Source organism: Malus sylvestris, chromosome 3 (genome assembly GCF_916048215.2).
Source record: "Malus sylvestris chromosome 3, drMalSylv7.2, whole genome shotgun sequence".
Taxonomy (NCBI): domain Eukaryota; kingdom Viridiplantae; phylum Streptophyta; class Magnoliopsida; order Rosales; family Rosaceae; genus Malus; species Malus sylvestris.
Window position 1 is genome coordinate 23,060,012 of NC_062262.1, and position 16,936 is coordinate 23,076,947.

Consider the following 16,936-nt stretch of genomic DNA (forward strand, 5'->3'; position numbering starts at 1 on the left):
CCTCCGATACTTTTGTTCTGTTCTTTAAGCATTTGCCCCTTCTTACTAATGTGTTCATTTGCCTAGTAAGCCTTGTGTGGTGTTTCATACTAACTCTGTAGGACATAATATTTTGGTATGGAACACGCAATTTAAGGGAGGCAAACCTAAGGTCGGGGATTAAAAATACCACTATAGCATAGTACAATTCGCTCCCGTTAGTTTTGTTGCAGCATTATCCTTTTCTCAAAATTACATCATCGTGACCCTTATTTAAGTTAAAGATGAGCAAAGCATATGGTGAAGTTTTCTGAGATTGAAGATGGAGAAGCTTGGATTCGGTGGGATTTGGATTGATTTTAGGGAACTTTAACGAAAAGCACCCAGTACTGTTCACTTTAACGAAAAATCACATTTTTACACTAAAAAGTCAATCTTGTTACTATTCATTTTACGCTTTATTTTGTCCTTATCATTAAAACTCAAAGTTTTCAAACCCTTTTCATTAGTTTTCCTTTGATTTTATGATGATGTTACAGGAGTTTCCTACTCCTTGCTAGTGACGTCTCCACAGGTTACTTAACACCCTTCCGTGGTCTCCGACACTTATAATCCCCCTTCCCTCCTGCAATGTGCTGAAGGACTTGCATGTTTGGTCATTAAGGGTCCGTTTGGTACGTTGTATAGGACATGTTATGAGCTTTTAAAATGGAATTAAATCTTAAGATCGTTGTTATGGGCTGCCATGGTTGATGGAGCTTTTGCAGGCCGAAATGAATTGATGTGTGTTTTGAGTTGGATTTGGGATATAGCCATGTCAATCATAGGTTTGAGCGTCATTTACAACATAGATAAGTAACCATTTTTCTATCTCTACACAATCGTGTTTATTCATATCACTTAATTCTTCTTTTTTTCATTTATTCAATTCAAAGGTGTTGAAATGGAAAGTAGTAAATAGGGTAAAATATCACAAATAGAGTGAAATCTGTATTTGGTGGATTATCCTAAAATTTGAGAACTCCTTTCCACTGCGTCTGCCTCTGTTTAGCTGCAAAGGATCCCACAACCAAGAGTTTCCAAGAAAGATAAACTAAGACACGTGGCAACAACCCGTTGGCCATAATATTTATGTCGATAAGGAAGTGGATGATGGTCTTCCAAGAAACACAGACTCTTGCCACTTTGGACTTTAAACCAGCTCAGAATTCACTTCACTCATACTTCAAGTCAGATAGAACGATAGAGAGAGGCAAAAACTAAAAGCTAACATTTGCAGCGATGGCATCCATGACCATGACAGCCGCCTCATTCCTGACCGCAGGCTCAGCCTCAACCATCGCCAAACCTTCAACTTCCAGCCGCCGGAGCCTCGTCGTGGCCAAGGCCGCAGCCAGAACCTCAGAGGGGGAAACAAAGAAGGAAGGGAGCAGCAACAGCAGTGGAAGGAGGGACTTGATGTTTGCGGCTGCGGCTGCGGTGGCCAGCTCTCTTGCCAAGGCTGCCTTGGCGGATGAGCCAAAGAGGGGGACCAAAGAAGCCAAGGAGAAGTATGCTCCTGTTTGCGTCACCATGCCAACTGCTCGTATCTGTCGCAACTGAGGAAACCACTACGTACTTTCATTTTCTTTGATTCAGTCCCGCATGGTGGTTGTATTATAATTGTCGTACAACTTTTGTATGATGCTCTTGTAATTTTTGTTGGGTCAACCCTGTTAATCTGCAAGCCTTCTTCCTCTTCTCTTATTACATGTTTATGTGACACAACGGTGCGAAATAGAGAGGCTGGTAGCTCAAGTAGTTAAAACGCCTCTAAACCAAGATCTTGAGTTAATATCGCTTTTATATTAAACAAACACCACCATATAGAGGTTCTGGAATCAAATTCACTATTTTAGGTACTGAAAAAAGATTAGTTCTATCGTCTAACTATGGAATTAAGATCCAATCCAATATTGCAAACCGAAGCGTTGGAAGCGCACGTCGCTTGATGAGAGAGAGACCGATGATATACAACTGTGATAGGCAAGTTTTATACCAGGTCCAGGTATGCCCAAAACACCTCAGTGAAGAAACAAACTGCGAGTATGTGCAACCCAGTAGTAAGGTCACACATACAAATCCTCCGTTGTCCAGCAGCTTCGCATAACATACATTCTAACTTCTTTTTTTTCTTTTGGATTGAGAGTCCGTCGAAAACATGTGAACAATCTAAACAGCCGAAAACCGAGATTTTATTAAACCATAACAATAACTAAGGATCAGGATTTTAGCCCGAATACAGGAAACACAATCCAAGCTAATTATACTACTCGGTCCAAGAAAAATCACAAGACGCAAAACTTTCATACAAAATAATTCCAAATCCAGTACCCCTAATTCGTTCCTTTTGTTACCGAAGAGTAACAGCTTGGAGAGAGAATCAGGGACATTGTCCATCATTCGCCTTGGCAACTTTGCCCGGCAGCATCAAAGACTGCAGAACACTGTTCGTTGCAAACTCATTGGCTTTTCCCATTTTTCTGGGAAACAACAAAATTGCGAATAACTTCCATTGCTAACTGGTGAGCATTCTTATTCTGCAGCTTTGCAAGCTCATCCACAGCTTCATACGTCTCCTTATCAGCAAAAAGTTTCAAGTTGTAACGTGCTGGTGACGCCTCTGGACCTTCCCATTTGTCAACCAACTCTTGAAGTTTCTCAAATCCCTGATAACAATACCAATTAGAGTCACAACCCTAGATTAAACCACCACCTTCATCATTGGAGGGCCTAAATATAATCCTATAATCTTATTTTACAACTTACCAAGCGGTTTGTGAAGTCGCCGAATGACTCTTTAGATTGTCGTTTACGTTTCCAATAATAAAACAAAGGTTCGAAAACCTTTTCAAGGTCTTGAACCTTGACCTTGTTCATGAAGGATTTTGCGATTGAGGTTTGATTGGGTGTTCCTCCAAGCCAGATCTATTTGAACAGAAGCAGAGAAATGAAAAAAAACGCTCAGTTGCTTTCTTGATAATCTGGACTTGAGCACGACCAATATTGCGACAGGTGTGCTGGAATTTGAATTACCTGATAGCTATTTGGACCATCACCAACTAGTCCAAGTTCAGCCATGTATGGCCTAGCACAACCATTAGGGCATCCGGTAATCCTTATAACTAGTGATTCATTGTACTTCAGACCAACCTGAAATCCAAAAGTAATATTTACCACATGCAATCTAATTCATTAACAATAAATGATCTTGATTTTCCACCTTTTGTTAGTGTTTAGTGGAACGTGCTTGTTATTATGGTAATACCTTCTCAAATACTGCTCGAACCCGCTTTAGAATGTCAGGTATACCTCGTTCAGCTTCAGTAATTGCCAGTGGGCATAGTGGGAAGGCTGGGCATGCCATGGCAGTTAAGTTGAGGGGGTCTACAAGCCTAGGATGCTGCCACAATTGGAACTGATCAGTATTATCCCCATCTCTGAAAAATCAGAACCTCAGTACATTTTTTTTTTTGGGGAAAAGAATACCCAAAGAACATTTTTATAATAGACACAACAAGTCTCAAACAGTTCAAGTAAACTAAGAACAAATAAGTTAAACTAAGTTTTCTTAAGTCCCGATCACTCTCCGAGTTTAAAAGATTCAAACAGAATAAAGAAAGATATCCCATGAGATCAATGGAGCCTACACGATTTTACCCTCTAAATCCTATCATAAAATCATTTGCAGCATACTATATTAATGCAAAAAGCAGTAGAAGAATCAACATCTAACGCAAAATAATTCACAGCATCATTCCAGATGGACAGCATGGCAGGTGAATCAGACACGCCATCCTACTGAGTTGTAAAGGTTCACTTGGCAGTGAAATTTATTTCACAGATTAGGAGTAAAAAAAAAAAAAAAAACACATCTTACCAGCAGCCCGGCTTTTGCAAGAACTGTGGTGATGGGACGCTTCCATGCACTGCGAATATCACATAATATGATGTTTTGGTTTGGTGTGAGCCTTATACTCAAATTATACTTTTCTATAACCTCTCTTAATGCCTGCTTCATAACTCCCCCAATCCGACCATTATCGACATGAAGCCCACAATAATAACTGCCGTCACCCTATCAAATAAAGATATAAATAGTCAGGACACAGCGCTTTGCGATATGAAACATAAGACGGAATCAAAGACATTCAATTCTATATGTGAAAACCAACAGAACGAACCTGCTTGTGCCATCCCAAGTGACCTTTGAATTCCCACTCCGGCAACTCACGGAAAGGCTCAAATTTCTTTCCGTAATACTGTTCCACTACACTTCTGAACTTTTCAATCCCCCATGAGCTGATCAAATATTTCATTCTACTATACCTCCGATCATCTCTTCTCCCATTTTCACGTTGTGTAACAACTATAGCCTTAATGGCATATAGGATATCCTCTTTAGGGATATAACCCAATGGCTCAGCTAGACGGGGAAAGGTGGATTCCATCCTATGTGTCCTTCCCATACCACCACCAACCTGCAGAGGAAATAATCAGAAATCATGTTTTGTGGAGAAAATTAGCTCAAATATAAACGTTAGAGCATAACTTCATCTTACATATAGGTTGAACCCTTGAGGCTCCCCCTTATCATCAGTAACAACCACAACACCAATATCATTTGTGAGAATATCCACTGAGTTGTCTGTTGGCACCGTAACTGCAACTTTAAACTTCCTGGGCAAGAACTGAGTTCCATAAATGGGCTCGGGTGAATCAGGGAAGTTTGTTCCATGAGTATTATCATTGCGGGCCTTTGTTACTTCAGGAGGCTCTGCGGTCAGGAACTTCTCTCCATCCACCCACACATCATAGTAAAATCCAGACTGTGGAGTCAGCAATGCTGCAATGTTCTCTGCAGTCTCCTGTGCACAAAGGTAATCCTTTCTTTGTATTGGAGCAGGAGGAGCAAGAACGTTTCTGTTAAGATCGCCACAGGCGCCAAGAGTTGAACCCATGCTTCTAATGATACTACTCATTACAGTCTTTAGATCCTTTTTCAGAACCCCATGGAGCTGAAACGTCTGTCTTGTGGTCAAACGAAGGGTACCAATTCCAAACTGATCGGCAAGATCATCCATGGTCAAGTACAGTTGGTTTGACACTTTCCCACAAGGGTTTTTGGTACGAAGCATAAACGAGTAGGACCTTCCACCACGTTCATCTCGGTTATATTGTTGATAACTCCCATGGAACTTAATGAGTTGTGTAGCAGCCTCATTAATGTTCGGGGCATCCGTCAAAATCTCTTCATCAAGAGGGTATCGTATGAAATTGCTCTGTTCTTTGAATATCTCAACCTTACTCCGCTTCGTCTCAGGCTTTGCCGGCTGCAAAACACAGAACCTATGAAAACAAGCACATTTCCTATAAACAACTAACAACAAGCAATCTAACTAGCATTCGTTACGCATTTTCCCCTCGGGGCCTAATGTTTCGCCACCAATTGACGAAAACTCAAGAAAGTAATGCATTTGATGGAGATTTGATGAACTTAAATAATTTTTGTAATAATCAAGCATAAAAATAGCCAAAAAAATGCTTTTTACTTGTTCTCGTTTAAATTGAACAATTCGCATTAACCCATGTTTTGATAACTCGGTAAACAATTTTGACAGTGACGGCTGCAGTAATTTACAAAATTAAATTCAAATAATGAAAGCCCCAATCGGCCAAACATTTGAATCAAAGTGCTTAAATTGAACCACATTTTGGCTCAATCTCTCACAAAAGTACATTAATTTATCATCTTTCTTACAATTATTCATTTTCTCGCATTTTCTGAGCAAACAAACAGATGCCAAACAAAACAGAGGGAGGATCAGGTGTTCGAAAACGCACCGTAGCCACGGCTCGAATGAGCGAAGAGGAAGAAAAGGAGGAGAGAGGCACGTGTCGGCTTCTGGTGAGGCCAAGCGAGTTTGTTGAGCGCAGCCCCTGGTACCTCCCAATCTGCACCTTCGGCTCCCCCAGAACCGCCGTGTTCGCACCTCCGAACGGCGTCGTCGTCATACCAACCAAAACGACTGCGCTTCGAGATGTTTAAGAGTTCAGAGAGAGAGAGAGCGAGAGAGCGAGAGAGCGAGATATAAGCTGTTGAGTAGCGTTGTGGGGATTGAGTGGTGAAGGAAGTGGAGGCAAAAGCCGCCTTTTCTTTTTATTTTTTTATTTCGCACTATGAAATTTTTCTATATTATTTGTGTTTTTCTAAGATTTTGTCGTACGCGCTGACGCGAAATTTCACGTGCCTACCACGGGAACTGAGGAGAGATGTTACGCGCCGGAGGCGGAGGAGTGGGGCGCGTGGAGTTTATCTTACAGAAATGCGAAAGCAGAGTTTGATACCTGGACGGAATGGACTTGGATTCTCTGCCCTCTTATTTCGGTGCCCTTCTCGTGTCCTCCTGTTTTGTGTGGTCACGGTTAATCCATGCTAACATTTTATATTGTTTTTTATAAAAATAATAAGACAAAAAAAAATAGTAATATAAAATATTGACATGGCTTAACTGTGACCACACAAACAAGAGGGCACGGGAAGGGCACCGAATTGGGAGGGCAAAGAATCCCAGTCCGGACGGAATTGTGTGTTTTTTCGGGTTTCCAATTTTACCATGGTTAAATGTAGAATGGCAACGAGGTGAATTGGGTTCGGATATATCATTCCTATACCCAAATTCGATTATTTCTGAATTCAAAATCGTAGACTGAACAGATTTTCTCTATAATCAAACTTGTCGGGTAATGGATTTTTCATCGAAAAACGGTTTTCCCTTTATAATATTTATTTATATCATTAATTAAATTAAAACGATATTAAATAAATAGCTTTGAATAATACATTTGATACAATGCATCTAATAAGTAATATTAAATATTTGTGTTACCAAGAAAACATTTACACTCTTAAAGTTATAAACATATAGTTTAAGGAAAACTAATAAAAAGAACTTCAAAATTTTGCATTTTAATAAAAAATCATCTAATAATTTTATTTAATGATAAGAACAAAAAAAATAAAAATAAAATATCAAACAAAGCGCCACACGTTCTCGCATGTGCAGACTGGGCCTGCATTCTTCTCTTTACCCTAAATAAAACCCTAGAGACCTTGATCAACAACTTGTGGGTGTGGTTTATTTATTTGTTAAAGGGTTAATCTCAATTTACTATTCTTGGTTTTTCAACATTTGGTAGATATAGTATTTTTCATTCCATAAAGGCACTTTAAGTCAAAATTTTGGGACAATTTCATCATCCATTAAGATTGTTGTTAAGTCAGACGTTAATTGATGACATGGTATCTACATGAACACTGACTGGGCATTACATATCAATCTGGCTCCACTTCAACATTAAAAAATTTAAAAAGCTTTTTTTTTATCACTTGAAAAAAAAAATTCCTTTTGTCACTGTCGTTCGATCTGCCCCTCATTCCTCCCTCCCCAATCCCCTCCTCCATTCTCTCCTCCGCTCTAGATGGATGGTCAGATGTGCAAAACCCTAGGAAATTACCTTCTCTTCTGTCTCTCTGTTATGTGCAAAACACTTGGACTTAAATCGATGATGGGTGATGGTTTCCCCAAACTCGCTTTGGACTTGGATCGATGATGGGTGGGACGCGGAGGAGAGAAGGGATGAGGGGATTGGAAAGGGAGAGAGGGCCAGATCTAACGACAGTAACAAAAAGTTTTTTTTTTTTTTTTTTTCAAGTGATAAAAGAAAGTTATTTTTAGTTTTTAATTTTTTTTAATGTTGAAGTGGGCCAGATTGACACGTGACTTCCAGTCAATGTTCACGTAGGCGACCTGTCACCAATTAACGGCTGATTTAACAGCAACCTTTATGAATGTATGAAACTGTCCTAAAATTTTGACTTCAGGTACCATTCTAGGATGAAATTTTTTTTATGTACCAGATGTTTAAAATCAAGAAACTTGAGAGTCGTAAATTGAGATCATAAAATTTGAGTTTTATATAGGCCCTGCCTAATCAACAAGAATTCTATCAAAGGCATAGTAAACTCCGGGTAGGAAATTAAAAAAAAAAAAAGTGGTCGCCATTTGATCATGCAACTTGGCAAAATATAACTATATGCATACGTTGTCAATATATGACTAAAATCTAATGGTCTTTTTCTTCTTACATGCATGATCCAGTCAGTCAGAATATAAGAGTTGGCCGTTTAAGTTCACGCAGTCGTGGGGCGAGTTTTGCACATGTACAATATGAAAATGAAGTTGTTGATGAGGATACATAACTTCACTACCTTTCATAGACAATCGAACTTGCATGTAGACATTTATTCCTCCCCGAATTCTTATATTCAAACCGAGGAAGTGTTGGTGCTAAGAACATATAGGATCGGAATCAACAGTGTGCAATTTCAGAAATAGTGTAATACTCATGTTCAGTTCAGAAATAGTCAGGTTAAGTTTAAGAAATAGTTATACTATCAGTGCTTAGTTTAAAAAAAATAGTGGTAGTACTTGTGTTCAGTTTCAAAAATAGTCAATGCATGCCAACTTGTGTTCAGTTTCAGAAATAGTGCCTGTATTTAGTTTCAAAAATAGTATAGTACCCGTGTTCAATTTTAGAATTAATGTAATATTCGTGTTTATTAGTTCAATTTTCAAAAATAGTATAGTACCGTTTAGTTTCAAAAATAATGCAGTACCATTAAGTAGTTTCCAAAATAGTGTAGTATCGTTCAGTTTCAGAAACAGTGCATTACCGTTCAGTTTCAGAAACAATGTGTATTATTAGTTTTCTATTTTATTTATTATTATATTATTTTTAAATCTTTTTCATTAAAGTTTAAGCCATTTTGTCATTTTCATTTAAATTTAAGTTATGGGTAAATTACATAGTAGCCCCTCAAGTTTGAGGGTAAATTACAACCCCATATAACAACTTTAAAACATTTCACTTTCATACATCCAGCACCATTTTATTTCAAAATAACACCTCTGTTAGATTTTTCATCCATTAGTCTGTTAAATGTTGACGTGGCTGCCACATTTGTGCCATGTGGCTGCCAAATGTGTGTCATGTGGCAAAAAAATTAATTTTTTTTAAAACCTGAATCTTCTCAAAAAAAAAAAAAACTAACTCATCTTCCCCTGTTGCTCTGTTCCCACTTTCTTCTTCGTATTCACTCTTCTCTGCGCTCTCTCTCTCTCTTTCTCTCTTCTTCCTCTCCAATCCTTCTCCTTCTTCCTCTCATCCTTCTTGCTCATCTTTCATTTCCCAAAACACCTATCTCTCTCCCCAAAATTCCCTCAAAGTCTGCCTAGTAGACCTCCCCAGATCCCTTAACTATGGCCTCCTCGAAAAGTATTAGGCTTCTAGCCCAGATTCCCGCCTTCAAATGGACACCGACCACCAAATCCCTGATGTGGTGGCTGCTGTTGAAGCTGGAATTGATGCCCGAGGTGGACCCCGCGGTGAGGCAAGCGAGGAGGAAGGTGAGTCGTCGGATCGTGAGGTTGTAGGAGATCGTGGACCGTCACCTTGGAGTCGATCTCGTCAGATCGTGTCACCTTTGAGGAGGAGCATGATGGCAGGTGATGAAGAGGTGGGGGATGATCTCGGCAGATCTGAAATGGGGAAAGTCGAATCTGAATCAGAGAAAAGTAGGGGAAAAGGAGATTTGGGCGTTTGTTTGGATGAGATTGGGTGGGTTTTTGGATGGGAAGAGAGGTGAAGAGAGTGGAGGAGAGGAAGGTGGGCTGGGGTGGGATGGGGTGTTTGGGTTGCAGGGAAGGGTTACGGGGAAGGTGGGGTGTGGATCCTGCGTTTTTCAGTTTTTTTTTGTTTTTTGTTTTTTTTTTGGACAAGATTCAGGTTTAAAAAACAAAATTAATTTTTTTTTTTGCCATGTGGCACACATTTGGCAGCCATGTGGCATAAATGTGACAGCCACGTCAGCATTTAACAGACTAATGGATGGAAAATCTAATGGAGGTGTTATTTTGAAATAAAATGGTACTGGATGTATGAAAGTGAAATGTTTTAAAGATGTTGTATGGGGTTGTAATTTACCCTCAAACCTGAGGGGCTACTATGTAATTTACCCTTAAGATATTTTTTATTAAATAAATTTTGACCAAATCTTTTTCATTAAAGCTCCCTATAATTTATACTATTAATGGTCTAAAAGCAAATAATTAATTTTTATATTTAATAGAGCATGATTTTTAACAACTCCTTTCCATATAATAAATATTTATATTTTTTATTACTGAATGAAACGGTGTGGTTTTGGGTATGGGCTCGAGGCATCCCTTTTAACCATAAATCGAACTCGAAACCAAAAAACTTACTTGACGGTTACCCATAACTATATTGTTCGAATCGGTTACTCTTGGGGATCAAATTTGACAGGTTAAATTGCCATCCCAAAATGTGGCTATGGTTATCAATAAAGTGGTTGGGTCAGATCCAACCTACAACTTTGAGGTCTTGAGAAATGCTAAGGAGACCTTCTCAAATTGAGATTTTTTATGTACTCTTCGCCGTCTCATGTTTTTGACATAATATTTTATAATATTACATGAAATCATGTGGAGACTGATGCATCCATATTATACCATGTATTTTACCCTAATCTTAGTATTAATTTATTGGTTATTTTGGTAGAATTATATTTTGTTATATATTTTCAATGTAGGACATTCGACTTTCTCTATAGCAAAAAGTGATCAAACGGATGAATTTTGGAGTGATTCCACTTGGAGGATGTTCGTGTGCCTTTCAAGATGATTGTATCAAAATTTCAGATTTTTCTACCAAGCCGTTTGACTGTGGCGATGAAATTAAAGCCCAGCGCGCAGCTTTCCCAGATTGACGTTTCTGGACATTTTGGGTATTTTAGAGGTCAAGGTGGGGTATTTTGAGGAAGATTCCTTCTGAGAATTTGTAGGGGATATCTCCAGATTTCAAAAGAGACCTTTTGGGACCGAATCAGAGTTGATTTGGTTGGTCAAAAGTCTGATTTTCTCAGAACTCCGAATTCTAGTTCAAATAAGAAACCTTTTATTTTCTGTTTTATTATTTAATTATGTTTCCTAGTTTTATTCTAAGAACTTTTCAAGGTAGGGTTTTATTTTCTAGTAGTATAAATAAGGCTTGTTAGCCATTAAGGTTCTCTACCCAACATTGAGGGAAGAGAATGCAGTCACTAGTTGGAGAATTGTTTTTGACAATTCAAGTTTATTTTCAAAGTGTTTTCTATCCTTTTTCTATTTCAATAAATTCTTTTTGTTTTATGGTTGTTCGTAACTAATTTACGTTTGCTAGGGCGATGCATTGAGCCTTAGCATGAATATATAGTTTTTATTTAATTGCTTATGATATTATACATGCATATTTTGAATTATTAATCACTGCTTTAAACTGTCTCTATATCTTAATGCTTAGCTACCATTAGGATGTTTAGATAAATAATCGGATGCAATTCGATCGGAATACCACCGGGTAATTGAGTATTGCTTCTTGTGATTGATAGTTGTAATTTCACTTAGGATGAATACCACGTCTTATGGGTTGCATGGTTTTTCAATGGGTTTTTACAAAGCGTAATGAGTCATGCATGTTTATATTTGATCTGAATACCATAGACAGATTGCATGTTTGATATACATTCTAGCTTGAATACCACGAGTAGAATATGAATTAGGAAAACCTAACCTTCAAAGTTGCATGGGTAATTCATAAGTGATTAGTAAAATTGCATAGGATTGTTAAGGGGATGGCGGAACCCTAGGTTTTTACAATTTAGTTTTCAAAACTATTTTTTTTTGTTTTCTTTACTTTGTCAATTTATTTAATTGTTTTTAATTAAATTCGTTTTTAATATTTTAGGTCATTAAATCAACTTATTCTAAACTTTGTTTTTAAATAATTAATTAAAATGTGGTATTTACATAAATTATTCATTCAATCCCTGCAGAAAACGACCTTGCTTGAGCTGCTATACTACAATAACCTTGTTCTCCTGCAAGTATTTTTAAGTATTTTTATCCCTACTTTTGCAGGTGGTAAAAATGCCTATCAAGAAATTGACGTCGTTGTCGGGGATTGTTTTAAATAATTTGTGTTTATCAACTCTTAGTTTATTATTTTTGTATATATCTTTTTATTTACGTGATTTTATTTTATTTTTAGGTTACAACTTGATTTTGAGAGCAGTACACTGATGGAATTTAATCCTCCTGGATTCAATATACAAGCATGGAATTTAATCCTCCTGGATTCAATATACAACCAGGAAGACCGCCCTTATAGGTCAACTCTGCAGAATGGGGTTTTTATGGATTTAAACCTACAATTTGCGCACTTTGTTGTTAGAAGATCCATGATATTTTGCAGTGTCCTGAGAGGGAATATTTTCCAGAGTTTGTCTAGGAGCATATCAATACAAGAAATGACTCAAATAGAAATTGGAACAATCCATATTCAGAGTTCTACACCCCAAGCTTGCAAAGGCATCTTGAGCACTATTGTGAATATTTTAATGTGCCACAGGAGCTTCCGGTAGAGGACAAGTTCTCTAAATTGTTGGAATCAACTGAGTTGTACATTGAAATAACTAAGCAAGGATTTTTTATTCAAGCATTAAACTGTGGGAAAAGCTTTAATGATCAAAAGGAGATTGGTACAGGTACCGAGGAGCAATCTGCCAATTACTCGTGCCCAATGGAGGAAAAAGCACATTCTGATCCTGAAATTCCCACAAAACCATTTGCTAGCCATGCTTATATACCACACGAACTTTTCCCACAATGTTTGCTTTGGCCGAATCAAGAGGCTGCAAAGAAACCAACCAAGCTGTTGGAATTCATCACAACTAACGTGTTGCAAGGGGTTGTTCATAACAAATCAGAATCTGGAAATTCACATAACAGTGCACATACACAGCCCATCAAATTTAAAGCAAATATGGGCAGGTTCATCAAGCAGGCTACATTCTACAACAGGAAGAAGAAAAAGCTTAACAACAGCCCAATCTTTCGTCAAGGCATTCGACCTCTACAGAAATTGTGGGTGTTTAATACAAGGTTTTAAGTTAGTTCGACGAAGACGTAAACCTTGCTGTAGGGGAACCTATTTGATCACAAAGATTCATTCACATAGAAGGGCAATAGAATTCAACCACCGATAAACAATAACTCATTCCATACCTACTGTTGCCGTATGATGCTATCAAGAAGTGGTTGACTCTAAGAGAACAAGTGACGTGATCATCAATTCATTCCTCTACGTCTAGCTATAGACACCAACTAAGCGCTTATTGGGAGGCAACCCAATTTTTCTAACTCTTCTTTTTATTTCGTTTATTTTATTTTCCTGCTTTTATTCTTAATTAAAAAATAAAATAAAAAATTGGAAAATTAAAAAAAATTGCAATATTTAATTCTTGTTATTTTTCTTTACTTTGTTTTGTGATTGTAGGCTGCATTCGGAACTGATTCGGTCTAATCTCAACTACGTGTGGAATCATACATTAATTGTTCATTCACCAATATACATGACCATATGAAAATCTATAATACATGCATGATTCTACAATAGGGGATCCAAGTGTGCAGAAGGGTCCATATATTGCAAATCAAGTTTTGCACAGATTTTCCTCAACATTCATAATTAGGAGACATGCAAAATAAATTTAGTCATACATGATACATGGACACAGAGACAAATTCCAAAGGGCAGTATACTGATGCATCGCATTGTACACAGATCCAGTGACTACCTTTCACAGATTCAGATCGAGAAACAACGGAATAAGTTTGGGGGTTGTTGGCTATTTACCTTCCTTTTGGATCTGAAAATCGTGGACTGGACTCTGCCAAAACTTTTCTTCCTCAAATCAGTGTTTGAATTCTCTTTGTCACTCGAGTTTTCTTGGGGATAGATTTGGACATGCATGAGTTAGAATTTCAGATATCGTCAAGTGGATACCATAATCACAGACATGGAAGAAAAAATCGTCAAGTGGATAATATCGCGATATTTTCGAAATTATCAATAATATCGCCACATAATACTAAAAAATACTTAAATATGTTGAGAAAACTCAACACATACTTCACTTGATCATAGCCCAAAGGGCGAACAAGATATGGCTTACTGAGCAGGGGAATGTGGGTTTTGTAGGACAAATTGCGAAGGCAGTGAGCAAGCATGGGCGATGTGGGACTCTCCCAATAGGAGAAAATCAGAATTTTGGCCGAAAATTTACACCCACTTTAAACGGCCATAACTTTGTCAAAACTCAACGAAATCAAGCAAGACAAAAACGAAAGTTGTATCCCTCGAAGAGAAAAAGAGAATGGTACCTCACACGACGTCTGAATCGTCGTGGTTTGGCCGAAAAATGCCTCGAAAGTCACTGAGATCGCCGGAAACTGGGTAATATTCAAATGAGTATAACTTTTTTAATACTCAACGAAATTGAGTGAAACAAAAAGGAAAGTTGTACTACTCGACGAGACGAAGAGATTGATGCCTTGCACGTCGGCCAACTCGCCGTGGTTTGGCCGGAAATTGCCTCGAAAGCCACTGAGGTCGCCGGAAATTGGGTAAGATTCAAATGAGTATAACGTTTTCAATACGCAACGAAATTGAGTGAAACAAAAAGGAAAGTTGTAGCCATCAAAGAGAAGAAGAGAATGGTACCTCACACGACGTCTGACTCGTTGTGGTTTGGCCGGAAATTGCCTCGAAAGCCACTGAGGTTGCCGGAAACTGGGTAAGATTCAAATGAGTATAACTTTTTCAATACTCAACGAAATTGAGTGAAACAAAAAGGAAAGTTGTACTACTCGATGAGACGAAGAGATTGATACCTTGCGCGCGGGCCAAAATTCAATTGACATACTCCTGGCTTCCAAAATTCAATTCTTTTACTTTATATAAACTTGAAAAAACATAATCGGCATCCAAATTAAAGTTTAGTCTTATTCTTATGTGTAAGAAATTTAAAGTGTCAAATTCGGCACATTATTCTTCATCATTTTATTCACTTCCCTTTTTTTTTTAATATCCTAAATAAAACCTCCAAATATTGTACTAATTAATTATATATAAATGATTATGGTGTGTTTAAACTTCTTTCATTAATTACTACATATTTTCTACACTCACAATGTTTGCCAGCTCGCTATATAATCAACTTAAATCAGTTAAATTCATCATGCAATGCATTTCCTTCCAATTTTTTGTGATAAACTAATAGATAATTGACTAAATAAACATTCTACAAAGTTTCATTAAAAATTTCCAAGTTTTTCTTACAATTTCCGTGGTTTCCATGTAATTTTTATCGATATCGATATTTCCATCGATATTTCCGTGTTTTCGGACTACTGATATTTCCGATATTACCGATATTTTCTTCCTTGATCACAGAGAAAATGCACGATGGTGACAATCTGGGCTAGAATCAATGATCGCCATGGTTGGGTTCAGCTTTTGATAGAGATGGAAATGAATAGAGATACCGCTATGGAGGCAAGGTTGGGTATCTGTGTTTGGGTTCGACAAAATCCAGGACCATTGGAAGATTTGGAATGACTAGAGAGCTAGGTAGGAATTTTTCAGGTCTTTGGTTAGAGAGAGGGCTACGAGAAATGAGAGAGAGGCCTCTACTATTCTTGAGAGATATCTTTCATCTTCTAGAGAGAAGGGTTTCTAAAAAAAAAAAAAACCAATCGGAATTGAGAGAAAAGGGAGAGAGGGCTGATGAGATAAATGAGAGAGATAGAGAGCCGTATGGGCTCTAGGCTCGAGGCAAGAGAGAGTGTAGCAGATGCTAGGGTTTTTCAATTGAAACATAAAACTACTAAATTAGCTTATATCTTAGCTGTTGTTCAAGATTGACAAAAGTGTGGACTCGTACGTGTTGGTCCGCGCGTCTTCACAAAACCCCTAGTCACGAGTTCGAACCCAGCGCCTGGTAGTTTTCTGTCCCATTTTTTCTGTTTTGTTTTCCAGCGCCTTTCCCCAGTTTCAGGTCCTGTCTTCGAATCCCAGGTGTGTCAGTTTCTTTGTCTTTTGTTTTTTTGTTTTCTTTCTTAATTTATACTTTCTTTTATTGTTTTCGTTATTTTATTTTCTATTTATATTTTCCTCATTTATTTTCTTTGTTTTTGTTAGCTATTTTAAGTTTTTAAGGTTTTAATATTTTTGTTTTGTTTCGTTATTTTCCACACCTTGAGGACAATGTGTGATTTAAGTTTGGGGGTGGGGAATAAAATTTTAGGATTTTAAATTTTTGAGTAAACAAAAATTTTCATTTTTTAAGTTAATATCCATATATTATTTTAAACGTTAGAACAAATGGACATGGTGAAGGTTAATCCCATATTAGAGTCTTTTCTATTTATCGTTGCTTACACACTAATTCATGAGTTATACTTTAAAAATTTGCACAGTCACACCAACATGGTTTGTGGGGAGTGAGATTGAAACACTTACTTTTAGTCAAAAGTGTATTTTAATTTTTGTTCTTAAGTGAAGTAAAGTTTAGTTCTTGTTAAAAAAAAAAAGTAATAATTGTTCCACCCAAGACTTTGCTTAGTAATCGGGCCAGTCCTGCCTGATCAGCAGTGATTCTTGCGTCAAACAGTAGGGTCTTGACATGGGGTAGGGTGGTTAGTTGGTTTCGTAGCCTTTTCAGCTCGAGTTAATAAGTCCTTAGGGGTGTTCTACATCTAGTGCCCCAAAACCTTTGTGGTTTGGGAGTCATTGACCTAAAGCTCGCTACATGGGTTGGATCAAAAGCTTAAGGGAACTGACATTGCACGGCCACTACTATTACTGAAAGAAAAAAAAAAAGAAAAAAAAGAGAAAAAGTCGGAAAGAAAAAAAAAATGTTTGAAGTTATTATGTGTGAAGTATTAAATAAGAG

At 37.6% G+C, this 16,936-nt stretch overlaps 2 protein-coding genes and 1 pseudogene across 2 annotated transcripts; 2 read left to right on the top strand and 1 right to left on the bottom strand.

The window, feature by feature from the left end:
• The first annotated feature begins 1,158 nt into the window (after positions 1-1,158).
• LOC126614943 (photosystem II 5 kDa protein, chloroplastic-like) lies at positions 1,159-1,725 on the top strand. Its single transcript, XM_050282652.1, has one exon. It carries the CDS (start codon positions 1,261-1,263, stop codon positions 1,579-1,581), a length of 321 nt encoding a protein of 106 aa, XP_050138609.1. The 5' UTR covers positions 1,159-1,260; the 3' UTR covers positions 1,582-1,725.
• Positions 1,726-2,191: 466 nt separating this feature from the next.
• LOC126614941 (sulfite reductase [ferredoxin], chloroplastic-like) lies at positions 2,192-6,186 on the bottom strand. Its single transcript, XM_050282650.1, has 8 exons — positions 5,863-6,186; positions 4,581-5,351; positions 4,203-4,499; positions 3,899-4,096; positions 3,287-3,421; positions 3,055-3,171; positions 2,788-2,946; positions 2,192-2,687 (listed from the first exon to the last, which is right to left on the bottom strand). The coding sequence occupies exons 1-8, from the start codon at positions 6,031-6,033 to the stop codon at positions 2,481-2,483; spliced, it is 2,055 nt and encodes a 684-aa protein (XP_050138607.1). The 5' UTR covers positions 6,034-6,186; the 3' UTR covers positions 2,192-2,480.
• A 6,069-nt stretch (positions 6,187-12,255) lies between these two features.
• LOC126617079 (uncharacterized) lies at positions 12,256-13,089 on the top strand (annotated as a pseudogene).
• The last annotated feature ends 3,847 nt before the right edge of the window (positions 13,090-16,936 follow it).